The 27,466-nt window shown below is 40.9% G+C and overlaps 1 protein-coding gene across 3 annotated transcripts in view; it reads right to left on the bottom strand.

The window, feature by feature from the left end:
* Nucleotides 1-24,961, bottom strand: part of LOC113035054 (ras and Rab interactor 2-like) — a 43,832-nt gene extending 18,871 nt beyond the window's left edge. The window contains exons 1-7 of one of the 3 annotated variants that reach the window (XM_026190309.2): nt 24,732-24,961; nt 13,699-13,801; nt 7,521-7,621; nt 4,814-5,024; nt 4,053-4,164; nt 1,793-1,865; nt 32-123 (exon numbers count right to left, since the gene is read on the bottom strand). In XM_026190309.2, coding sequence (XP_026046094.2) covers nt 32-123; nt 1,793-1,865; nt 4,053-4,164; nt 4,814-5,024; nt 7,521-7,621; nt 13,699-13,758 — 649 coding nt within the window. In that variant the 5' untranslated portion in view covers nt 13,759-13,801; nt 24,732-24,961. The remainder of the gene's footprint in view (nt 1-31; nt 124-1,792; nt 1,866-4,052; nt 4,165-4,813; nt 5,025-7,520; nt 7,622-13,698; nt 13,802-24,731) is intronic. The other 2 variants (XM_080287823.1, XM_080287822.1) reach the window with 2 other exon arrangements.
* Nucleotides 24,962-27,466: the final 2,505 nt, after the last annotated feature.

Below are 27,466 nucleotides of genomic sequence, written 5' to 3'. Positions count from 1 at the left end.
ACACACACTACATATAAATAAGTGAACAAACCTGCACCAAGCTTAGCAACTTCCTCAAGATCAGAAAAAGTTCTGGCTGAAGCGATGGCCTCTGGGAGTTTCAGAGTAAACGGCAACACATCCCTGAGAAAGAGAGAAAAGGATCAATGAAAGTTAGAACACGGAGGAAAAGCGGTTTGATTTAAAAAGCTACTCTCAAACTTGTGTTAGTCACCGTGTTGAAAAAGCTGTGGCTCAGCTTTGTGTGCGATGGTGGCTAAGGTGTGGGTTCAACCACAGAACTGTGGAGGATAAAATGTGCATGCTGCTGTGCTACCTCTGGGACTTTACCAAAACATTTCAAAGATTTTAGTTTCGGTCATGCAAGCTTGCGTGAACAACAGTGAACCTAATTTTATGATAGTGATGTCACAGTGAAGCCTGGACACACTGGGGCAGTGGAGGATATACATTTTGATCCCCTGTTGAATTCCTCATTTTAACAACTTACAAAGAAATAGGCAGTCTATAAAAATTAATTAATTAATTAATTAATGTGCGTTCTAGTGAGGAAATAAGTATTTGATCCCCCCTGAGAATTTGTCCAGTACACTATCCAACAGATAGTTGTGTGGCAGCTACCAAAGGACTAACTGTTATCAAACCACCGTTCACAGTTCCACATGACGACAGAATTGACCGCTAATAATTTTTGAACCCAAAGGTCATTTCCAAAGAGCTTCCAAACATGGCAGATTTCAAAAAGGATGAAATGAGAACATTGGAAAAGGGAAGGGCCAAAAGGAAGCCTAAAAAATATCTACTGCAGAAGAAGAGGATCTGAAAATTATATCCTTTGGAGGAAAAAAACATAAAATCCCCCAAAAGACCTGACCCAGGTCAAGATACATCTGACTCTTCCATTGATCTACTGTTCATCATAGTCTCATCAGAAATCGACTTGAGGCTGTCAGAAAGCTATTCTTAATCCGCTCCTTTGCTCTGGTGCAATTACTTAAGAACTGGACAGAAAATCAGTGGCAACAGGTCTTATAGAGTGTGGAATCCAAATTTGAATTATGGTTCACATTCAAAAGTCTGAAATTTGGGTATTATCGGTTATATATCAAATTCTGAGGATTCTGAACAAAAAGATTACGTAAATTTGTTCATGGGACTGAATGAACATGATTTTGTCTGAGAAACAAACATTATGCAAATAATCCAGTAATAATGAAGCAATTCCAGACACCAGGAGTGTTTTCGGACTTCAATGTCCAGGATGTCCTGTGAGGAATGCTTCAGCAGAACATTTGTTGTGCGACCCCCGTGCAGAGCAGGCAATAGATAGGTCAATACATATCTGAACAATCAACAGTGCATAAGCATTTTACCCATATTATGAACTGCTAGCAGATTGTGAATACAGGCTGTGGAACTTTTGAGCTTCCTCGTCAGATGCAGAGTTAGGAGCTCAGTGTTTCAAGGCGGGCTCAGACTGCAGCTGCTGCTTCTCCATATCAAAAGAAGCCAGCAGAGGTGGTTTGGGAGTCTGACAAAGATGCCACCTAGATGAGGTGTTTCAGACATATCCAGCCACAAGGAGACCACGGGGAAGCCAGAGGACAAACTGGAGCGATTGTGTGTTTTGGTTGACTCGGGACTGTAACTGGGTCAGTAGTTCTTCTTTCTTGAGTTTTGTGATGATGGTTTTTAAATAACAGAAACAGAAGCAGTAGATATGTGCTTTAAAGCTAACAGCTGAAATATGAATGTCTAACAGTTTGCAATAATGATGGTATGGTGACTTTACCTGCTGATGCAGCAGAAGGCCATGAGGCGGAAAAGGTCTGCAAAGCTCAGTCCTGATCCCTCTAGAGAGAAAGCTGTAGGAAAACAGAAGCACATGATCAGTCCAGCGAAGGAAACCATCAGAGGGCAAAAAGCATTAGAAAAAGACAGCTCAGTCTTTTTAAAACGGTTTGCAGCAACAAAGGCCAATGAGGCAAAGCAAAACATTCACATGTTTTAAGTCAGTGCATGCAAAGTGTGGTTCAATTCTGCTTTATAGTCCCTTAATTCAAAGGAATCCCCACAAGGTTACAAACTATATACAAACAACAGCAACGAGAATGACAGTGTGTGAGCACTTTTCCTCGACTTACTGACTCATTAGTTTGTAAAAGAACACCATGCTGGAAAACAAAGAAGGAAATCCTTAGCACGCATGTTGTCGGTAATACACGAATCAAGAAGGCTGTTTGCTCACAACTTGGCACACAGTCAACGCTCCGGGCACTGAACTAAACATGACCAAGATCTTCGAATGGTGAACGCGTTAAACTCTGAGTAGAATGCAGTAAGACAAAGACATCATATACAGTCTCTGGAAAGAAGGAAAGTGGGTTAAAACCAAACCTGCCGACATGTACACGTCTCTTTTTTCTGGGACTTCAAATCTTCCTTCAGTCATTTCACTTTTACTTGTTGAAATATTGACTTTAACACATGAAAAGAGCCCTTATTATTACCTGTCATTACAGCAATGACAGCAGGCCTGGTAGCACATTCCCACACCACTCATCACAGGATACCTGCCCAAATACCTTTATCAAAGTCCATTAATCCCAATTCTCTGTTAAAGAGCACGGGTTTAAACAGGCCACAGAACAGACTCGTTACAGAGCAAATGATTCATATGGAAGAATTCCCTCCCAGGTAGAACGCTCCTGTTAATGTTTTAAACTGTTATTGCAACACCTGCAGCTTTGCTTGCCAAATGTTTATCACAGCTCAATCAAGGGCCAGCTCTTCATGCAGTGGACAATGTGGCTAGTGTGAGCTTAGAGTCACACCAGATGGAAAATACCACTAACGGTTACTTAAAAAAAAAAAAAACAGTTCCAGACAGCAGTGCAGGGGTAAAGTGGAAAAACTCCATAACAGCGCAAGTTTTGGAGGTATGCAACTGCTGCTCAGGGGGTGAATCCAGCCCTCTTTCTGTTTGCATTTCTGTTTGTCCTCCAGATTATTGCAGAATGTCTCGATGCATGTCAGCTTAAGAAAAGTCACTTTAGAGGAACAGGAAAGTGGTCTTTAAACCTCAGGTGTTAAAAAAACAGTAACTCATTATTACTGCTGCAAATCACTGAGATCACAGAGAGTATTACAGTCGATGGAAATGCTCAGTAGAAGACGTTCTGTCTCACTGTGCTCATTGTTTTCTCTGCAGGTGCAAAGAGAAACGTCACTGTCTCTTTAGTTTAGCAGGGCTGAGATTCACACTCAGCACATTCTGTTGCCGGGTAAGCATTTGGAAATTCCAGTTCAGTGCAGACAGAAACTGATGGCAACAGACAGGTACAAGAAGTAGACTGTATGCATTCTGGAAGTCTGGGAAATCCCACTTTTTATGTGGCTGAAAATGCAACACTAACACACTTATTCAGAGTGACAGGGAAGGAAGAAGTGAGCACAGAAATAAAGCGAAACAAACAATATATGAAAGCCTGTGACATATTTTGAAGACATAAGTATTAGGGTTTTACTACAGGCTTGTCTGCTATTTGCCGAGCTCATCTCTGATGACGGCCCTGCTGTGAGTGCTGTGGTCCTGCGTGGGAACTTGGCAGCTGGAAGGTGCTCTTGTGTTCATCTTCGACCTGAGTCTCTGTGGTTTATAGTGTCGTTTAGGCCTGGGATTCTTTTTTTCAATTTTAGATTTAGGCCTTCAGCCTTCAGAAATGCTGATACTGCCTGTCTACTCAAATAGCTGGTTATGAGACAGGTGTGAGTCATGAGGAATGTTGTCACCAAAAACATCTAAACAAGTTGGGTTTCTGTTCAGTAATGGACAGTAAATGACCTTTTCAGAGTCCTCAAAATAATTAAACCATTCTATTCAAAGAGTTCTGGTACTGCCTAAAAGTATCCAGTAGAGGAATTACCCCTGTAAATTCTTTGTTCCTCTCCTTGCATCATTCCACTATTAACAGCTCTGCCTGTTGCTGCTGGTGACTGACAGCTTTGTGTATCTCAGTGGCTAAAAATAGCAGAGAAAAACAAACACTTACTGTACTGGCTCTCCTTTACGGGGAAATCTTTGACAGGAACGCTCGAGTCTTTATCCATGCGTAGAGATATGACTTTTTTCTGCAGGCTGGCTGATTTCCTCACCACAAATGTCTATGGGTAAGGAAAGAGAACACATCCAGTTAATGTTTGCACAAAAACTGGGTCATTCTTCATGTTCTGCTGACTCAGCTGTGCTTTGTAGAGAGCTGGAAATACTGTAAGGAATGTCCTAACATCCAGACGCTTCCTATATTTACAAAATGTATACACAACAATGGACGTGTAGTGCTGTATATTTACTGTTATCAGAGGCTAAAAATATCCTATCCTATTTTAAAAAACACAGATTTGGATGGAATCTTGCAGAGAGGTGGGGTATCGGCAATATCATTTCATTTTGGTCCCAATTATCCAAAATATTTTCTTTAAAAACAGACAAACACCGACCATGGCAGAGATACTTTTACTGTTTTTTTTAAAACGTTTTTTGCAAAATGAGTTCTTTAAGACTCAAAAAAGTGACTCCCATCATGTTGTTGAGTGAGTGATCTTGTTGTAATGCATATAAGCTGACTGCGGTCAAACAATACACTACTACAATTGTGACTGGTTTTATTGAGGAAAAGAAAAAGTTTGCCGTGTTAGTTGTGATTTCATGCCTCTGTTGTATTAAACATTAACTATTAATCCAAAGTGAGAGCCTCCAGGTAAGTTAGCAGTGTTGGAAAGAAGGAAGCCGCAGTGGCAGCTGTTGCCTCACCCCAGCTTGCTCGTTCTGCAGTATGTGCATGGCTTCCTCGTGGCTAAGGCCCAGCTGTAGCCACACAGTATGGGTATGCACCAGTCTGTCCAGGACGCTGACGCGTCGGTGAAGCGAGTCGTAGCCAGAGTCTCTGGCACCGGCCAGCCCTCCACCAATGCCAGCACAAGGTGAGGCCTGCAGGAAGAGGCCTCCCACTTCTTCCCCCAGTCTGGAAAAACAAACACATAAAATCAAGCATCAGTGGCCGGCTACACAAACCACAAAAAAACACGCAGAATTTTTATTTTAACGTGTAACATTTGAACATATTTCAGAATTGAAGGCATGTTCAGAGACATTCTCACATGGTTCTATATCAAAGGGCGATCGTGGCTCAAAGAGTTGGCAGTTCGTCTTGTAATCGGAAGGTTACCGGTTCGAGCCCCGGCTCGGACAGTCTTGGTCGTTGTGTCCTTGGGCAAGACACGTCACCTACTGGTGATGGCCAGAGGGGCCGATGGCGCGATATGGCAGCGTCGCTTCTGTCAGTCTGCAGGGCAGCTGTGGCTACAACTGCAGCTGCCTCCAACAGTGTGTGAATGAATAGTGGAATTGTAAAGCGTTTTGAGGGTCTCGAAAAGCGCTATATAAATGCAATCCATCATTATTATTATTATTATATCCACAACAAAACTGGTATTTATTAAAAATAGTTTTTTATTGACATAGTTAAAAAGTAGTAAAATGTTGTAGATGAGCTGCTCCTTGGCAATAAACTCAAATAAAGAACGATACAAAGGTGGACTGATTAGATCGAACGCGCCCACGCAGACAAAAATCCCCAAAGTGTGGCTAAAATGACGCCTCGACTTCCTTTTTCACAGTTCCCTTTAATGAAATTTACTAGAAACTTTCTAGCAGTAAAAGTAAACCTAAGAAAACAAAACAAAAAACTTATTTTTACTCAATGATCATCTCTCATATGGACTATTGTTTGACGTCCTGGTCACTTGCTTGTCCAACAACACTTAAAACTATTGAAAACATTTATAAAAGAAGTTTAAAACTACTCGACAAAAAACCGACTTCCCACCACCACTGTCATGTGTTAAAAAAACATAAATTACTGAACTTCAATAACTTAGTGAAACTTAAAAGAGTGAGTTTAATATATAAAGTCTTACACTCTCTTGCTCCACCACCACTAAAGCAGTTCATTAGGCATAAAGAAAGCTCAGACAGGACCACTCGAGCTACAATCCGAGGAGACGTGTTTATACCCCACAGACGGACAGCATTTGGGCAGAACGTCCTTTCTGTCCAGGGTGGCCATCTGTGGAACAGTCTTCCTCAACCCATTAGAGAATGCTCGACATTCAATTTGTTTAAGGCAAAGGTTAAAAACTGGTTATGGACAAATCAAGTGTGTGATCATGTATGAGTTGTATAGTTTTAATGTTTTATTTGGGAACAGAATGGTGTGTATGTGTAAGTTTGGTGATGGAGTTTTTATTATGAATGAATGATGAATTTTTATGAATTATTATGTCTATTTTTATGCTTAAGGACAACAGATGGAAATTAGCCCTTGGCTATAATCTGGTATGTTTACATTCATGTAATTTTTTTTTTTACATTTATGTTCATTAACATGCACTGTCCTAAATAAATAAATAAATAGAAAAAAGAAATTAGGAAGGGGGGCAAATACTTTACAGCACTGTAGACTTTATGCTCAGAAAGCTGATGCAACCGTTTCCAACTCATCAAGAGAAAGCCTTTATTTCTGTTGTGAAGCATCAGTAGGCTATCCAGTGTTGTGATGGTTCCCTCCCTGTAGGAACATTTATGGTTTGAGTCTTTGTTGGTTTCCTCCTGCAGTCCAAAGACATGCATGCTAGGTTAACTGGTATTTTAGCTGTGAATGTAAGGTTTAAACTGTAGAGGAGAAACAAGTTGTGGAAGAATACTTGGGCTTGTAAGCTAAAGCACTCAGTGCCACCCAGCCTTTAGTTTGCTTGCACAACATTCAAGACATCTTTTAACTTTGTATTTCTGAAAACAGTCAACAGAAGCTCACATATTTACTTATGTTATTTATTAATGCAGTAAAGCCCCCTACTGAGATTACACACAGTTCTTCCAGCTCTCACTATATGCTAAGATGCCCACGCACACTTTTAATGCTCAAAGTGTTCATAGTGTTTAAAAAAAGGCTATGAGTAATTCAGTAAATTTAGTTTCAATTATTCCAACACAGACAGTGTGCCTCGCAGGGCCTATCAACCTCCTTCTCGGTTCCTCAATAACTAACCGGTACTTTCTGAATTCTACAGAAACCGTCTCTCAGAGGAATTAATCACTGAAGTCCACACTGGACCTTCCAGCTAAGGTATGAAACTTTACACTAGATCCACAGGTGAGTGCTGCATGTTCACAAGCAAATCAGGTGTTTGTTCAGAGACGTTTTTTTCAGAGTTGAGAGACGAGTGAGAAACACGCACTGCAAAGCAGCTCCTGTTTGTCAAGCTGACTCCTGACATTGCTCAGTGGCATCTTTGTGCCGATATCACCACATTTCACACATCAAGACCTAAAGGTTTGCTAGGAGCGCTCTCTGCTGGCAGCCATGGAGAAATACACCAGAAGAAATCTAAAGATATACAAGCACAAGCAGACACACAATTTAGGAACTGTCTTTAATACAGACACAGCATGAGCTCACCCCACAAGTGTTTCTGTCTTCTGATCTCCTCCCACAGGCTCCGTGTTTTTCCCCATCACCTTCTTCAGAGTGCCGATCTCCCAGGCAAATGAGTCGATGAGCTGCACAGACACAGAGACAAAGACTCGATGATCAAAGTGCTTCTGCTGCGTTTCCTGTGGTGCAAACTCTTTGTGAGGATCAATCCGACCTTTGGCTCTTGGGAGTGAGGACATCCTGACTTTCAAAGGATGTTTTAGAACTGGGAAAGAACTTTATGGTTCAGCTTAGAGTCAGCTTTAGTTTATGTTTATTTTATTAGGATGTGTTTAAGAAGCGAAGGATGGCATTCGTCCATGCAAATCCTCTTCAGGAGAAGTAGAAGTACGTGTTTGTGGTTGCAAGACAGTCTACTCCCATTTAACCACTTCCCATTAACTAACCAAAGTTGCTACAGAGGAAACAATTTGTGTCTGTGTTCATGTTGGAACATCTTCATGTCCATACAGGTTCCACAGAGATCTGTATTGTTCACCATTCAAATCTTCTTAACCACAACACAGTATCAATATAACGTGGTTTGAATCGTAGTAACTTGAAAACAAACACATTTTGCATGTTGTCTGAATGGCCACATTGTAATTATTTGATGCTTATGCATGTGATGTTTGATTTAAACCAGCAGTTTAGTCCTCAACATTGCCCAACTGTTTAACTAAAAGTATAAGTATTTTATTTTGCTGGGCTCCACTTTGGCAACAAGTGAAGTGTAAAACGCCCAGTCTGGTTGCTGAAAAGAGATTTAACCCAGAGCAAGAGGGAACAAGCAAGAATCCAACTTCCATCTAGTCGAGTTAGAAGTTATGTGGATGCCTGATCACAAACATTTCACAACCAAAAAGGTCGATCAAATGTACTAAAAAAAAGACCCACACATCAGCTTTTTAAATGCCAGTTGCGACAGCACTCATGTGATCACACACATACATATTTGATTTTTCTGTATTTCCTGTCAGCTGTTTTTCCACTTCTAGACAAATCGTACTGAGAAAGAAAATGTACAGACACACAAGAGCAGAGAGCCACATTCTTTTGACCAACTATCTTGTTTTCATAATAGCTATGAGCTAGCTCACTGATTTAACACACTGCATCTTGAATCGTTAAACATGAACTGTATTAGCTATCAAACCATAAAATACGCATAAAATATGTGAATAAGACTTTAAATTGTGTCTGTGCTGAACTTTCTTTTGTTTCTTTGTTGCGCAACTGACTTTATTCTGCAGGTTAACTATGGCCTCAGTAACAGCTAATTATAACTTATTGCACATTTTTAAAGCCACTGGCTCTAAAGCAAGAACAATGCCTCGTTAATTTTAGGAAAAAATAAACCATTTTAACAAACTAAAGGCTTTTATGAATATTTTTAATCCATAAAAGATTTCTATATACGATCATAAGCATCTTTTAGGGCTTCATGAGCACTGTATGCCCATCAAATAATGCTTTTTATAAGGCCTTGACAATAAGTATTAAGAACAGAAAGGAAACATTCAGATCAGACAGAAACTACCCTTAACGGGTAAACTAGCAGCAGACACTTAAGGCCAGGAACACATCCAATCAAAAGAGCCTATTTATAAAATTACAACACCCCCCCGCCCCCCCATTTGTCTTTCCATATAAATTGTTTGACAATTTATTAGATTTTGAAATGTGTCAAATGAGAATTTGACACAAATTCTACCTTCTTTTTTCTTTGTGTCAGTCTGGCCTTGACCCTCGTCAGAGTGTCACTGATGTCATTGGTTTCACTTCCCAGTCCAGCTTCTGTTGGGCAACCTCACATCAGCAGCTTCAGCAGGGTGAGGAAACCTTTAGTTCAGCCGTTTCAGAGGAAATCAAATATCTGACTCCTTCATTTTTTAAGGGGAACATTTAAGGTTCACAACCTCAACGTTTAGAAAGACAACACTTTCTCAATGAAGCCACAGATGTTCCCCTGCCCCCCCCCCAATCAAAGTACCAATTTAATATCATTTATTATGGTAATAATAAGATGTAGTAGCTTTAAATCAGTTTGAAAAAATGACCATTTACAAATAGAATAGAATAGAATTCAACTTTATTGTCATTGCACATGCACAGGTACAGGGCAACGAAATGCAGTTTGCATCCATGCAGAAGTGCTTTAGTGATATAGATATATTACAATATATATTAGCAATAATATAGATATGTAAGTATATTACAGAAATGGGTCTATTATGTTATAATGTACACGGTATGAAGTATGTTGTGAATATTCTATAACTATAAGTATGTACAGGCTGTAGTGAGTACAAGCTATGTACAGGATATGAACAGGATATAAATATGAAAAACTATACAGAATATGAAATAAATAACTTTACAGGAATCTGAGATATACAGCTATACAGAAATGGGAACTATGCAAGTTGTAAACAGTTGTAGGATTAAAAATTATCGAATGTACAGAATGATTATTTACAGAACTATACAGTAGTGCAGTTAAGATAAGTGAGATATGTGGATAATTTCTACAGAGGCTATATAAAGTACTAGTGGTTGTGAGTGGTGGTTCACTCCATGTTATTATTATGTGTTTGAGGGTACAGTTGTCCATTGTGTGTGTGTGTGTATGTTCAGTCCATGAGTTTAACGTGGGTCAGATGTCAGGAGGCAGAGTTCAGGAGTCTGACAGCTGTGGGGAAGAAGCTGTTCCGGTACCTGGTGGTCTTAGTCCGAAGGCTCCTGTAGCGCCTCCCAGAGGGCAGGAGGGTGAAGAGTCCATGTGATGGGTGACTGGGGTCTTTGATGATTTTCCCAGCTCTTTTCAGACACCGCTTCCTGTAGATGTCTTTTATGGCAGGAAGTGGTGCTCCGGCGATGCGCTGGGCAGTTTTCACGACCCTCTGCAACGCCTTCCGGTCCGAGGCAGAGCAGTTCCTGTACCAGACTGTTATACAGTTGGTCAGGATGCTCTCGATGGTGCAACGATAGAAGTTCACCAGGATGTCTGAGGACAGGTGGTTCTTCCTCAGAGTCCTCAAGAAGAAGAGGCGCTGGTGAGCCTTCTTGACCAGCTTGGAGCAGTTGGTCGTCCAGGTGAGATCCTCGGAGATGTGGACTCCCAGGAACTTGAAGCTGCTCACACGCTCCACAGCCGTCCCCTTAATGTGGATGGGTGGATGTGGGTCAGCATTCCTCCTGTAGTCCACGATGAGCTCCTTGGTCTTCTCGGTGTTAAGCAGCAGGTTGTTTGTGTCGCACCACTCAGCCAGACGATCCACCTCCTCCCTGTAGGCGGCCTCATCGTTGTCACTGATGAGGCCAATCACCGTGGTGTCATCTGCAAACTTAATGATGGTGTTGGAACCATCAGCAGGTCTGCAGTCGTGGGTGAAGAGGGAGTAGAGGAAAGGGCTCATCACACAGCCTTGTGGTACACCGGTGTTCATTGTGATGGTAAATTATAAATGCTAAACAAAGAAATAAATTTCCTAAACCAGATGAATAAAATAAACAGCTGCTGCAGCGCCACAAGCAATAAAAGCAGCTTTAACTACCAAATTTAAGGGGGCAGAATGCATATTAAGAGAAAGCCAGGCCACACTGGCTCAGACAACAGCCTAGAATATTCTAGCACTTCTCTTTGAGCTACAGACATAAAAATGTAGACATTTCAACTGTATTTCAGCAGGATCACAATGGGTTTTTGATTTTTGCTATAAATCATAACTGATTTGTCTCTCTATAATATGACTGGCATCAAAGTATAAGAAAAGCTTTTTGTCCTATGTTTTAGAATATATCAAAATATTATTGTATTAATATCCAACTAATGTTTGTAGGTAGATACAGTAGTGTGCAAAAGTCTTGAACCAGTTCTTATTTCTTTGAATGTATTTTCCATGGAAGCAGAATTTCTTGCAATAATTCAAACAAAGGTGCCAGCACCAGTGTCGTGTTTGCATATAACAAAGTTGTCAAGGAACCAGTTTTAAAATGTATCTTTAGGTAGTTTGTTATTAGCACCCTGTCTGCCTGTCTCGTTTCTGTAATTAGCTACACAGTGTGACAAACATGCACCAACAAGAGTATTACCAAAGAGCTATTAGCTAGAAAGTTGGTGTGAAGTGTGTCTTTAAAAGAAGAAACTGGATACGTGGAGAACAAAATCAGGATAAGAAAATACACAAAGACCTGACACCTGGCGAGATATTCATCTGGCCTTGGCGATCTTTTTTCAGTTTTGAGATCCAAATACTGGCAAACCTGATTTTACAGGATTTACTCTTAAATGTTTTGAGGCGACTGCTGCTGTGACTTGGCACTGAATAAATAAAACTGAAATGCATCTCACTTTCCAGTGACAAAGTGTTTTAGTTTTCAATATCACTATTTTTATTAAACCCCTGTGAAAAAGCATGTGAAATGTGATACTATTTTGGTATTACATTTAGACCAATGACTGCATTGGTTTAGACCCAATCAGACACCCTTGATCAACAGAGGCTCGCTGAGCACCAGCTGACACTCAGTGATGTTTCTCAGAAACGTCTGAACAGGACGAGCCACTCTTCTACGCTCTACTGAAAATAAACTTTGCACTATTTCACCTCTAGTTTCAAACACTGACAAGCTGATATTTTCTAAGTGTTAACCATCAGTGCCAGTTATCACAACATGCTAACACCTGCAGCAGCTTAGCTGTAGTCCTGCCTTAAACACACACTCACACACACGGCCTTGTATTACAACTTTGACTCACATCAAAGCAGTAATGACTTCAAAGCTTGGCACTAACAAAAAACCTCAACTACAGCAAGTGACACACTCTGCATGCAATTGTGCAGGGCTGCTATTAACAAAGGAGAACCTACCACACACCCACACACATGCATGTGTGCTGAAGTCACCGTTTCACACTCACCGCATGGACACCTGTCCTAACAGACTCCATACACTTGCATGCCGTGCAAACGCCGAGACAGTGATTTCCGCTCTACATCAGTACGATTTATTAAAGGTGTAATTAAAAGGCCTGAAAGTCCCAGACAACATAACACTTTTAACGAGTGTTAAAAACAGCGTTGTCTGTGAGAAGCAGTGGAGTGGATTCAGCACCACAGCGACTCTCTTCAGACCTCACAAAGCTTCGAATACAAAGAGTTGCTCCTAGTAACATTTTCAAAGCATGTCCTATTAAATTTAGGATGAAATATTGATTTAATAGTAAAAATAATTTATCTACAAATAATAATACAATGTTGAACACTGTGGGAAACTGTTGGGAGTGGTGAGGAGGACTCACAGAGCACAGTTCTGCAGGAGCGCACCAGAACAAAGTTCGGCCACAAGTTGGGAAAAACTAAATATGCACTTCATAGATTTCAGTTAATTCATCTTTTTAAAGGTCTAATCGAGCCAAAAGGACCAAACTGTGTGTTTCTGAATTAAAATCTGACTCACAGCAGTGCAATTTTTTTCTTCTACGGTCTTCAGTAACTGAGATGAGCATTTAAACAAATAACCTTATGAACTATTCGTGCACTCAGGTCAGATGTAGAGTACTCCTGTTGTTGCGCTGCACAGGCAGAGACACTGCTTTATGTTCCAGCGTTATCACATCTTTTTTATTTGTGTAATGAAATTGTCAATTTAGGGTCATAATGACACCATTTAACAACTCTGCTCACCCCACAAGTCTTGTCTCAGGGGTTACTGAGACAAGACTGTTCCCTTTTTTCCAAATACATCCAATTACATTTTACTTTACTGTACTTTATCTGACAACTATCACATCTCGTCAGTGCCAGAGTTACTGTGCCACTCTGTTGCTCTAAGTGTAAGACGAAATAAGGAAATTAAGGGTGGATTTTCTCACAAAGTTGATTTCAGTCTTAATGAAATTCCCCTAATAAATAAATGTCTATGAAAAAGAAAAGTGATTGCTTTTCTTCATTTCTTCGTCAGTCAGAATTTCTTTAGTAGGAAATGTAGGAAATTTTGACAATAGCCTGATTTCTCGTGGTCTGATGAACGTGATGCTGACTGCAACTTCTTCCTCAAAAACTTCAGGTAGAGACAGTGAGGGACCGTCTCTACCTGAAGCGTGCTGAGCGCAGCTCTGTTTGTAAGGATGTTTCTGACTGCTCAGAGTGGCACACACCTTGAAGAAACTGCCCTTGCTGTCCCGCTTGGAGGGCAGACTGATGTTACTTGTAGACATGTTGCCTCTGTGGTCGTCTCTGTGCGCCTGTCTGCTGAGCCGTCTATGCAGGAGGGGAAAAAAAACACACACAAACATTAGAGACAAACAAAGGCGATTCAGTCGTTCAGAAACACCATTTCCCCACCACACTTTTTCTCATTGTCTTCCTCTAAACCATTTGAAATAAATTAAGGCTGCTTGTGTGTGGAAGGAAACAACCCCAGCTCAGAAAACAGCCCGAAAAATTAAGGATTCACTTTCCTTCACTTGCTAGCACAAATACATACTAGAGCACATGTTCTCTTGGGATATAAAGGTACTATGTACATATGTACTGTGATTTAAATATGGGACAAAGCTGATATCTCTTTCTAGTTTCTGTACTCTTGCTGCAGAAAGTTTTACAGTGTTGTGAAAAATTATTTGTCTCCTTCCTGATTTCTTAGTTTGCTGCATATTTAATCAAACTATTTTTACTTTTTTCAAAAAAACTAACTGATGAATGATGGTGTGATTTATTGAGGGCTATCCAACTGGTATTGCTCTACCTCACTCCTCATTAATCATGGTTTTAAAATAATTTCTATCTTAAGCAACATGCATATTTTAGGTCTTATACTCTGAAAAACATTTCACTCAAAACAAATTCCAAAGCAGATTTGTGTTTCCTACAATACTGTTTGTGTTTTTAAACAGACTGAACGCACGAGCATACGCAGAGGCACGCTTCTCACAGATGTTGTGGCGGATCCTTTTACAGCAGCTGATACGAGCCAGCTGTGAGTGGCATGCAAACACATTGCAGTCCTTCCCTTTAAAGAAACACATGAGTAAGAGGAAAACACCAGCAACCACTAGCTGACCCAAAATCCTTTCCTCTTCAGAGTGCTTGAACAGAGGCTGTTATGAAAGCATAAATCTTGAGTCTGCGGCTGGACTCAAGATTATGTGGAACAAGCGGACACGCGGTGGTTTTACCGTCGTTGTTGCTAACGACAACGCATAAAAACAAACGCTTGTCTGTCTGTAGTGTGGTTATATTAAATATAAGAGAAAGAGAGAACTTTAACTAATTAACATAGCCACTACAGTGACCATCAAAACCATGAAAAAAATATTGCCGTAAACAGTTTATTTTGCGACACGACGAAACAAACAATAGCGTAAAATGAAACGATGGACGTTTTCATATCGTCATCCGATATATATCGTTATATCGAACAGCCCTACTCGAGCTAGAGGTCAAACGTCTAACTGTTGATGCCCTCAGACATATATGACATGAGGGAATGCAATGTATAGAAAACTATTATATGTAATCTATACATGTAATCCTGAGGCAACAAGAACTTCTGTCCATAACAATCCTGGTAACAGAGCTGTGATGACACAGAGCTACTCTAAGTTTAAGGACATGGAACTTTGCCAAGAGAGTGAGGTTGGGCGTCCACTACCCCACTAGTGGTAGTGTTTAAGATATCTGAAGCTCCATCATGGTAAGCATGGACAGAGCCTAAGGCTGGTTTTCCCCACTGAGGTGTTTTTACCCTTTAAGCCTTGAAAAACAATTTGAGTCAAGCAGATACCATCTCTTGGGCTCAGGGTTCCAACATCTGAAAAGAACAATGATCTGGTCATTTTTAACAAAAAGGAATCACTTGGCGAACATCTGATTTGAGGGACTCTTGGACAGTTTATGAACGTAAAACTATGCAGACCGTCTTAAACAATGACGCATGCACTCTAGAGCAGCCCAACAGTGACATGGACAAAGAAGTCACATATAAGCTAATCCACGAGGAGCTTCTCTGTAACACTGATCATTTAGTGATAGAACAGCCTGGACCCACCTTCACTAATTCAAGCCATGACATGTAGTGCACCATGTCAGGTTGGTGTTGCCTGACATGTTTCCTCATGTCCATTCTGCTAGGACAACACAGTCTCACCATTTTTAAAAACCAGATCCTTTAGATTCACTGCTAGAAACTAAATGGTGCTGGCAGTGAATGGAGCTGACCAAACCACAGGGATAAAATAAACAAGGACAGGATGCACTGATGAGACATCTAGATGTTGAACCAAGGGGAGAAGTCTTTTTTTTTTTTTGGAAAAACAACAACACCAGAGCATCAGATTTCCCTTTTATTACTATTAATTTTCTTTTTTCTTTTTTTTTTGGCTTGAGAAAATTGGCAAACATTGATTGAGAAACCTTGAGAAAAACAGGTTTCTTTCCTGGAAAGCAAGCACAGCTAAAGATTCACAGAAGGCATGCGACCTCACTGTTTTTTGTTGTTTTGGTTTTTCCCAGCATGCCTCGTTTCTCCTCTCCTCCTCACAAATCTATCGGGGCTCTGTTGGGTCAAGTCCTCATGTGAAAACAAAGCAGCAGGTGGGGTTATAGTAAGATGTGTTTGTGATTGTGTGTGCAAGCTGCAAGTGTGTGATTCACACACAGTCCAAACCCAGTAAACAGGAAGGCTGGTTGTCAGTCCATGAAAAATAAACAGACTGCCAGTTCCCCAGAATAATAAATAGCAGAAGGAATGCATAAATTACACAAAGTGAGAAACAAACAGTGGTGCAATATGTTAACGCCAGATGATTAAGTAATAAAAAGAATGAGGAATAAGGAAACGAGCTGTTTGATCACCTGCTGAAGTCTGCATTGGAACTAATGTAAGTTCTGTATCTTTTGAACACACACGGAGTATTTCATTGCAGTTTTTTTCCTTTTGAAAACAGTACTTTATGGTTTATGGAAAATCCATAAATTATGGCCACAAATCATAACCCTGATTTGAGAATGGGCTTTGCAATAGATCGTCAACATTTCAGTGTCAAGAGTTCCAAAATCTCCGTCTTAATGAAATTACATTGATGACAAGCAAGGAATCATCTGTCATTTTCCTCCAGTTACTATATTTGGTGTTCTTCTTTACCAGTCCGTACATACACTCTGTGACAGTAAGTCACATGCTGCACGGTTCCCAGGAAAATGGGGCTTAACAAAGTCGGCGAATAAACTACTACAACAGAACATGTGGAAATGAAAACGTGAATCATACGTGTGTGTCACTGTGTCATGTTTACAGTAAAGCAGCCATCAGCTGCAGAGCTGCAACACATACAAACCATGTGACATACCTGTAGACACCTTAGATTTTTTTTTCCATTTGTTCAAAGAGACACATCAGAGTTTAGATGTGATGTAAACGTCCACATTAATCTTTAGAAAAAATGAAACACACTCAAGAAGCCAACAAACGTAAGTGCAGCAAACACCAGCTCAGCAATGCTGGAATCCACAACTATGGCTGAAAGAGGGAAACAAACTGAGATGAGTCATATCCTTTAACAAAAGCCTGGCTTTTGTTATGAAAACTACACCTCTATCACATGTTTTGCGTTCAGGGTCCTGGTATTAGCATAGCTGCTACTACATAATACTTGTACCAGCCTTTTTAACACAGCGTGTTAGACCACTATGGTAAGAGTGACTAAATGTGTTCACTGACTGCAGAAGCGTTTAGAAGCCCAGCGTGTACCACTACAGGACCAGGCCTGACTTTAAACAGTGCTGCCTGAGGTCTCAAAAATCTCAGACATTCATTGTTTTCCTTTCCTCCTCCAGATTATCTTAACCTTTGAAGAAATGTTATGGTCATATTTCTGTGTGTCTGAGTTCAAGTGAAAAATGCGTATGCTGTCCCAAGAGACCTTGAGAAGAGTAAATTACATTCATGTGTTCACATAACTGACCAATCGGTTCAATACAGAGCCTCACAGTGAATACATTACATGGAGTTAATACTGCTTTTTGTAGCTGATCTACCATCTTTTGCAGTATTTTTAAGCACCAAGTGCACGAACCCTATTAGTGTTCTACCTCAGAGCAGTCTGAGGTCCCTGTATGTCTGAGCATGTGTGCTGAGACATAAAGGAACTGAGTGGACTACTGAAGCTTACTGTTCACACTTAAAACCACAAGAAGCTCCCACCCTCCCAGCCTAACATATAGCTGTACAACACTCATTTTCATAGGTGTCTTTTTAGCAGTGCCACATGACTCACCATTATGTGTTCGGTTACTATTTCCCAACAAGTCACAATTCTCTGGTGCTCAGAGACACTCAAAAACAAACACTACTCAGGTTGGTGTCTGTTTCCTTTCCGTTTCCCCTCATTATCATCCTGTTGATAATGGGGGGGAAAAATCCCACACACAGTCCCAGACCTTGACCCTAGGTGGGGGGTTCAGCTGAGGTAGCGCCATCAAAATATCACCTGGCTTCACATACAAAACTCCTTCAACATTTTTCACCAACTTACTGTGTATGACAGTGGTATCCAGTATCATTACCTACCAACCTACAGCAACTGAGCAGTGGGAGGCAATATTTGGAAAAGTCAGGGAAATCATAAATCAGTGGTGCATCACTGGCATGCAGTGTTTTCCACACACAGACTGAACAGCCCACTCAAACGCACTAACAGCTGCAAAGGATATCTGGTGACTCGTTTTAGCATCTTATTTTCAAAGCTTAATAGCTGCCAACAACCTAAGCCAACACCTTCCAGTCTCTTTATCCCTGACAGACATAAGCTTAGCATCTCCACAGCTTCCACTTCCGAATGACTATTGGGCAACTCCAGAAGTATGTTTACTCATTCACAAAAATATTCAGGTTTTTTCCCAATTTGTTATGAAGAAGACAATTCCACTCATTCCTTGTAATCACTGGCTATTTTATGAAAAGGAAGGAAACTTGTGCACAGAATGGCTCTCAGTACTTTAAGTAGTAGACCAAGTTGGCCAAAAAAGAAAAAAAAATGTCCACATGCCATTCCTGAGCACTTCTCCTCCATCTGATGGGATTTCCTGTAGGTCATGGGCTACGCTGGCAGCCATGTAGTTACTTCCACTTAGAAAGGCTAAGTTTAGCTTTTAAAAGTGTGCGAGTGCACTCCTCTTTACATTAGCAGGGTGTGTCCCCTCACCACAGGGCACAGATTTATTCCATGGAAACCTGTCCCACAGCACAGAGATCACCAACTTGCACAAACACACATTTGAACTGAGAAGAGAGCTCTCTGCAGCCAGACTGTGTAAACACACACACACAAACACACCACAGTCTGCTGTCAAAGTGTTTGCACTGCACCACTCACACCCAGTATGCTTAACCAAATTCAACAGCACCTCAATAAAAGTGCTGATGGCGCAACACCTGACTTAAATCACAGCTCAGGCTCAACGTATCCTCTACCCGGTTAGCTCCAGATGTGAACTTTGTGTGCTTTCAGTTCTGATGGAGAACAAGTCCATGAGTCACTCACCTGTCTAAATAAGAACAGGATTCGTTTGTGTTGTGGATACAGTGCTGCTGTGTACCCAAAAAAGTAGAGTGGTTCAGTTGGCTCCATTGCATGTTACAACTGTAGGATAGTGAGTGTGTGAAATTTCACAGGTAACAGACTTTCTGCAGCCCATAAGTCTGTCTTTTTATTGTTGAGCCAACAGCTGATCAAAGTAGCTGCTAGCCAAATGGTGACATTCACATCTCACTGAAATTCTCTGAAAGTGTATGTTGCAGATTTCTTCTATGTTCCTACTGGCTGACCCATCAGTGCACACACAGAGCCCCGCTGTGCTGTCTGACGCACAACACGCTGATAAATGCTTGTTAAGACATAAACTGTTTTCAGCTTTCAGTTTTATTTGTCATATGCAAGTTAGCACAGGGTCAACATTCTGTTAAGTCCAGAATTGAATTCAAAATCCTGCTCCTCACATACAAGGTCTTAAATAATCAGGCCCCATCTTATCTTAATGACCTTGTAGTACCATATCACCCTATTAGAGCACTTCGCTCTCGCTCTGCAGGCCTACTTGTTGTTCCTAGAGTATTTAAAAGTAGAATGAAACAAGGTTAATGAACAGTGTACTCTCGCAGTATTTTTTTTCTGCAGGAAGCAAGCTGTCTTTGTAAGTAGTTGGGAAATATTTTGTCATTACTGGGTAATTCCCAGAGCTACAACCATTTCTGTGATGTAAAAGAAATGGTACACTGTTAGATCACATAATTGTGAGGGCTTATTAGCACAGAGGAGCATAGCTGATACTTTAGCAGTGGGGCGGAAAATAGTTTAAACATTCCACCTTAGTCTACTCCCGCCTCGAGGACATTCAGGGACAGCTCAACCAGCCAATAAAGAGACCGCAGCAGGACGTATTACATGCTCCAGTCCCTCATAGAGCAAAAGCGAGTGCTGGGCGTGTATGTGTCCGAGCACAAACTCCCTGACTATCTCGCCGCTCACCAATGGGCTCTTATGGAGACGCCTGTTGCCATCCTCGCCCCCTTTGAGGAACCAACTAAAAAAGTGAGCAGCTACGACGCACTAGCCTCTGATGTCATCCCAGCTGTGACTGTGCTAGTGAGACTTCTAAACAGAGAAACAGACGAGGACCACAGCGTCAAGACAATGAAAGCAACCTTACAGGCAGCTGTCACGAAGCGCTTCAGTGACGTCGAGACTTCATCTCCACCATACTTGACCCAAGGTAAAGTCTGTGTGCTATAGGTATTCAATGATAAACTACAGCACTAAATGTAAGATTAATTTCCATCTGAAAATATTATATTTTTGTAACTAAAATACACAAATACAAATGTATGCAATATATATAATATGAAATATATTTCCCTTATTACTACCAGAAAGTCAAATGGCTGGCATCTGTGACAGTGGTTTAGGGGAAACTAAAATCAGTCCTATTTTTCCACATATTAATACATTCATGAATTTTGTGCAGGTATAAAGATCGCTTCTTCTCCAACAACACTGCTCCGGAGGCCAAGCTGCACCTGAAGCAGGAGCTGCAGATGATGTCCAGAGCTGAGGCAGAGGGGAGTCGGGCAGAAACTGCTGAACCTCCTGCTAAACTGTTCGTCAAGGCCCAGGCCAGCACTAGCAGCAGTCTGGACACTGTATTTGACGAAATCGCTAAGGAGCAGCCCCAGGCAGCACAGCCGCTGGCAGCAGGTGCTGCCATTGAGCTCGACACGTACCTCGGAGAGGCCCCGAGCCCTCGTGAAGACAGTCCTCTGAAGTACTGGGGTGTCAACAAAATCAGGTTCCCCACTTTGGCTAAAATGGCCCATAAATACCTCTCAGCCCCATGTAGCAGTGTGGAAAGTGACAGGCTTTTTAGCTCAGTGTCACACATTATAGATGAAAACAGAAACAGGCTGGCTGCTGATCATGCAGAAAAGCTACTTTTCTTAAAAAAAACCTGCCACTCACTTTTTCTAAATAGGCTCCATTAAGCGAGTCGTCTTAGACTTGATGTTAATACCTACCTCAGTTGCACTGACTGCCACAGTTCTATGTTGGTGGATGTTGTTAGTTTATTCAAATATTGTGCACTAAATAGCAAAGACGTTTATTAATGCCCCTTTTGTTGTCCAAAATAATAATCAACAGCAGCTGGTTTAGCTTGATAAGCTGTTGTTAGAATGTATTTAATATTACTTTCTACACCAGGATCTTTTTCTACCTGACGGCTGGTAACTGTGCAGGGGCGCGTCTAGCAAAGTTTTGCCAGGGGGGCCAGGTAGGGCATTAACAGGGAGAGGGGGGCACAAAGAAATACTTTTATTTATTATTCTCATGTCTAGTTAAAAAAAAAAATATCTGAATCTTACAATCAAAGTTTTCATCTGATGCAAAATGTATAGAAATCCATTATTGTATATAGTAACTATGAGTCTAATATATACCCTAGTAGGTACCCTAGAACCTACAGTACTTTTTCCTTTGGGAAGGTACCATCCGTGCAGTCTGCAATTCTGTTGAAGAAAGATGTTGAATTTATGTAATTATTGTAGAAATATAATTGATTTCTGTGCATTTGTTTTACACGTGCATTAAAGTCGATTACGTTGATGAAGCATCATGAGGTGGGGGGTGGTTCAAAATTTTTTTGCTTGACATTGGCAACCCTATTAATTAAGTTGTTTAATATTTCCACTACGTACTTTTTAGAATACCAGAATAGGGAGGATGGTGCAGGTTCAAGTTTATTAGATTGATCAGTTTTGCTGAACTATGAAATATTTTGGGTGCAGTGTGTTTTTGCATACAGGTATAACAGAATAGCTTTAGTGTTTTGTTTTTTAAAACCTGAGTATGAACTTATACAAAATGCAGCAAGATAAAAAACAAACCGTTTTATTGACTATAAAATATACTATATCGGATTAATATCGGTATCGGCAGATATCCAAATTTATGATATCGGTATCAGTATCGGTAGCGTGCCATCTAGTAAAAAGTTCTCTGAAACCTGAGGAGAAAAGTACAATTTACCTTTCATATGTACGCCCGCTGATATGCAAAAATATAATCATTTTGCACGTCAGCTTTTTAGGTTACCATGTGACGAGTAAACAGTTCAGGTTCAACAATACAGGTTCTGTCCCCATTATTTTCAACCAACACACCTTCTCTTATACATAAGAGTATACATAAGTACACTATGTATATTTTCTATACACTAAACATACCTGACCACTAATTATGCAGCATCTGACATAGTACTGCAGACATCTACAGGTTCCCTGCTGTCCCCTACTGATTGGAAGGTCCGATCCCAGGCTTCACCAGTCTACATGTCAAGTATCCTTGGGCAAGATACTAACCCCAAGTTTCTGTGAATGTGTATGAATGAAGTTAGGAAGCACTAAGCATAGAAAGAAAGTGCTTGTGTGATTGGGTGAATGTGGCATGTTGTATAGAGTGCTTTGAGTAGTCCGGGAGAGTAAAAGGCGCTATATAAGAATCAGTCCATTTACCTTTTAGCTAAGCACTGGTAAAAATGCAAATTTAAATATTTGGAAGTCCAAGAATTGTTTGAAGGCAGAGCCATTCTGTACAGGTTTCAAAAGCACTGCCACTTGCCTGCCTTGTTTAAAGACCTAAGTTAGCAAAGAACACTGAAACAGAATCTCGTCTGTTAATGTGACTGCAGACTTGTGCCTTCTTGGAAGTTGAAGGTAAATGCTTGCAGATGAGGCCTAATGTCATCACAGCTTAAATCTGGAAACGGACTGGCATTTATTTAGCTCTTTTTTAGTGACCACTAAAAGTGCTTTGGAGTGCTATGAGAAAAAATATTCAAAGATATATTCATATGCTACTTTATTCTGTTCACTTCATCTATCGCACATTAACGGATAATTTAGCATTAACCTAACTTGCAGGTCTTTGGACTGTGACAGGAAGCCAGAGAGAACGCACGCAGGACAAGGAAGAACACTCAAAGTCTGCATGGCCTCTGCCCTGGTGTCCCGGTTGCTAGTACAACCTTTGCTTAACAGCAGTAACTTGTATTTACCTGGGCTTTTGTTCAGTATGGAAGACATGGGGATGAGGGTCGAGGACAACACTGATAATGGATAATGTGGATTGTAATAATGACAGAAATAGTTCATAACTGCCATAATTAAGCAGTCCTATTTCTGGCAGTAAGTACTCTGTTATAACCAGGTTTTAGCTTCAGTATGACAAGAGTGGGACCAGCAGGACCTATATGAAATGTCAAGTTACCTGTCAACAATATCTAAATTAAGTCAGAATGACAGTAACACACTGATTGGCGTCTTGTTCTTTATTATGTCACACTCTGGTATGAAAGCACTTCTGAAAGAACTGGTTTCATTCCTCAAAGAGAAACTCCCTTTTCTTGCTTTTCCAGCCTCTGATGAGAAATACTTACCTATATTTACCTAAGTGGAAGGAGAGTGGTTTTCTGTGATGGTGACGCTTCATCAAAGACCACAATCATACCTCTCTCTGCATATTTAAAGAATTAAAATACATATTTTCTATATCTCTTCTCATAACTGTGGTACTCCAACAACAAACTGAATTCCTGCCCTGTGACTCAGGTTTGAGGTACAGCAACTGCTTCGGGTCCTGAGCACTAAGCACATTAGCAGATTTCTGAGGAGATTGGAAAACCAGGATCCTGACCGGTACCAGGAAATACTCCCCCACCCCCACCCCCCCACACACAAACGTTCTTCAAGGAAAATAAGACAGTCAGGAGAAGGATGATATGATGTTATAGGCTGAGGATGATGAGTACGGTTACACAGCTAGAACTCTTAGACAGCAGTCCAATTACCATGTAAACAATAGACAATATGCCAGTCTGTGAGCTAGAAACATTCAGCAGCCAAAGAGGGGGGGGGGGGGGGGGGGGGGGAGACAAGTGAGCCACAAAACACACGAGTGGATCTGTGAGCCGAGCTGAAATAACACTCTGATGCTTCGGGCTACGTGAGTTTGGAGAACAAATTTACATGATCATTCAGAGCTCATTTTGCTGTACTTGTTGTAGCGAACTCCTTCCCAGTAATAACGTAGAGGGACCCATTAACTACTTTATGATAAGTAATCTTACTCGTTATATCCCTGCAACTTGAAACAACGCTGAAAACACGTTATGAACAGACATCAAAATGCATCGATAAATCTGTATTTAATTAGGAGTGCTGACCGCGGACTGAAGGGAAGCGCTGATAATGGGCTGAAGGCAGGGGCTACTGTAAATACTGCACATTTATTTATTTATTTATAAGATTGAAGACTTATCTAAATGACATAGTTTGCTCCGTGTGTTTTCACTGAACACCGTGTATTTTCTAAACATGCGTGAAATAAGTACGGAGGCTTTCTGTGGACTGGGCACAGGAAAACGCCGCGCGACAGGTGGTGTTTAAGCTGTACAACACGTCCCGCAGGATTCACAGAACGCTGCTTTGTTAGAGAAACTGTGAGTTTGCCGGCTTTTCTTGGCGGAAAGAATTACATCTGAATTTCGAAGCGGAACATAATCAACAAAAAAACAAAAAGACCTTTGACTCGTGCACAGCAGCCACACAAAGAACACGCAGCTGAACTTTAAACTTACTTACCTCTTGCGGATTGTGGGTTATTTCACTTTGGCAGAAGAAACTTCCACTGCTTCGTTTACTTGTTGAATGTGTGAGAGCATTATTGCTCCGTGTCGGCGTTACTTTCGGTTGTTACACGTTGTCAGTGTTACTTTTTCTCACTGTGTCGGCTGAAGAAAAAGATTCCATCCAGCTGTAGCTTCCCCCATGGTCCAAGCTCATCTGAGGAGCAGACTTTCCGTCTGAGTGTGAAAACGATCCGCAAGAAGAAACGAGTTCCGCTTTTGTTTTCAAAATAAAATACCTAACGCTCATGTCAAGAGATCCAAAGAGCGAAATTAAGTTCAATGATCTGTGCTGTTTCCAAAAGCCTTTCTTTACATGCTATATATAAAAAAATATATTAAAGAAAACGAATGTTCCACTGAATAATAACAACTGTCGTGTTACTCAAAGTACACTTTGGAGTTTGGACAGATTAAATAAGCAATGTTTGCAAATAAACTATGTTGTTCTTTACACTTTCGTGAGCAGTTACAATCACAGTAACAGTAGAGAATTTCAAAAACAAAAATAAGTGATGATAAGCTTTAACCCTATATTGAAATAACAAAACAATAAAGTTTCATATAAAAATGAAAATATCTAGCACAGAACAAGAACAATTGAAGGACAGAAAACTTCTCTTGTGTTTGTTTCACATTCGCAACACTTATTTTTCCAAGTGTCAGTGGGAACTGGAGGTACGACCAGGGTAGGAAGTTGTTAGGGTTCCTGGGTCGGTGACCCAGTGTTTTGTGTTTTTGGTAATTTGATTTTGTTATTTCATTATATTCTAGCTTTGCTTTACGGGTTTTTCTTAGTTAAGGTCCTCTGGGTGGGGTTTGGTTAGAGTTTTAGTGTTTTGGTTTTCTGTCTTTGTTCCTTTGTTGCTGTCTTTCCTGTCTGCTGTATTTCCACGTCCAGTCAGTGTCTGTGTCTGCCCTGGTCCCACGTCTCTGTTCCCTTTGTTTTAGTGCCTGCCTGTGAGTCTGTGTTATGTTTCCTGTTTTACTTTGGAAGTCCATGTCTGATGTTAATGTGTCTGGTTTTGCTTCCCCTGGTCTCGTTAGGCCTGATTTGCCCCAGCTGTGTTTCCCTCCTGTTACTCATTCCCTGATTGCTCCCTCTGTGTATTTAAGCCCTGTGTTTCTCTGTATCCATGTCGTGATCTACTGTTTATTTTGCTGTGTGTTTTGCTAGTCCACTGGTGTTAGTTTATTTTGAGTTTTTCCAGTTGTGTTATGTTTGCGTTCAGCATTAAAGCTGTTTTGGTTTAAGTTTGTCTCTGGGGCCCGTTCTTCGTACGTCGCTTACTACATCCAAGATCAAATGACACATCCAAGATCAAATCATCGCGCTAACCGTGAGCGCGCTAATCCGGTTCCCCGAACACACCTGCTGTTGACGATTAGTACAGCTGGACGCAGTAATGTGACATCACTGGGTGTCGTAAAAGGGGCTACGCATCGATAGTAGAAACATTGATCGGCAACCCTCTGATTGGTCGGCGAAAATGTCGACGGAGCGCGCTCGGCTCGGTATTTTTCGGCAGCAGAGCAAGAACTCTTGAGTGAGGGATTTCAGGAGTTTCAGAGTTTAATCAGAACGCAAGGGAACACTGCAAAGGCTGCAAAAGCAAGGAGAGAGGGCTGGCAGGAAGTTGCTGACAAATTAAACTCGTAAGTAATTTAATAATAACAATAATAATGGAGTGGATTGATATAGCGCTTTTCAAGGCACCCAAAGCGCTGTACAATGCCACTATTCAGTCACTCTCACATTCACACACTGGTGGAGGCAGCTACAGTTGTAGCCACAGCTGCCCTGGGGCAGACTGACAGAAGCCAGGCTGCCATATCGCGCCATCGGCCCCTCTGGCCAACACCAGTAGGCGGTAGGGTAGATTTATTATATTACACTATATTATCCAATATTATATTACATTATATTATAATATGTTATATTTTATCCTCTGTCACATTAGAGCCACGACAGGACCCACTAGAACATGGGAACAGGTAAAAGTGAAATATAAGAATATTCTACAGAATGGTAATATTTATCACTTATATTGCTTTTAGTCTCTTGGAAAGAGACCCTGGAATAATCTGTTTGTTTATAACAGCAACCAAGAAAAGGGCAGAGCAACAAAAGACAGGTGGTGGTCCTGCACCCCCTCGTCAACAAGTTGGTTAAGTAAATAATACCCTCACGGGAAAATCGATATCTCTCTATGAGCACACTGTCGCGCTGAGCTAAAGGATCCTGTCTGTCCCGCAATATACGCTGAATTCTGAGGACTCTCCTTATCAATCTTGCACCTTCCGCAATGGGTGGCTCGCGTATACGGACAGGACATGGCTGCAACAGACTTCCCAAATCCACCTTCGCTTTTATAGCCGTGGTCTCTCATCTTGATTACACGAAGTAATTTACAATTGCTACTCTGAAATATGAATTAAATCTGTAATAATCACATACATGTAATAGAATGTTAATAGTACATTTCCCTTTTTTAGGAAATGACCTGTGTGAAATCAATAAATGGATCAGGTGCTGCATTGTCTTTAGTTACATTGATGTTATTTATTTATGGTGAAACAGTGGTGGAATATCGCTGTTGCTTTCGTATGAATGACGCGGACATACCTGCGTGGCCGCGATCTAATCCTGTTTACATAAAGTAAACCTGCTCCCGAGCAGGTTTACGCTTA

Source organism: Astatotilapia calliptera, chromosome 13 (genome assembly GCF_964374335.1).
Source record: "Astatotilapia calliptera chromosome 13, fAstCal68.1, whole genome shotgun sequence".
Taxonomy (NCBI): domain Eukaryota; kingdom Metazoa; phylum Chordata; class Actinopteri; order Cichliformes; family Cichlidae; genus Astatotilapia; species Astatotilapia calliptera.
The sequence above is the reverse complement of the archived record's forward strand: the minus strand, read 5'-3'. Positions and strand labels throughout refer to the sequence as shown.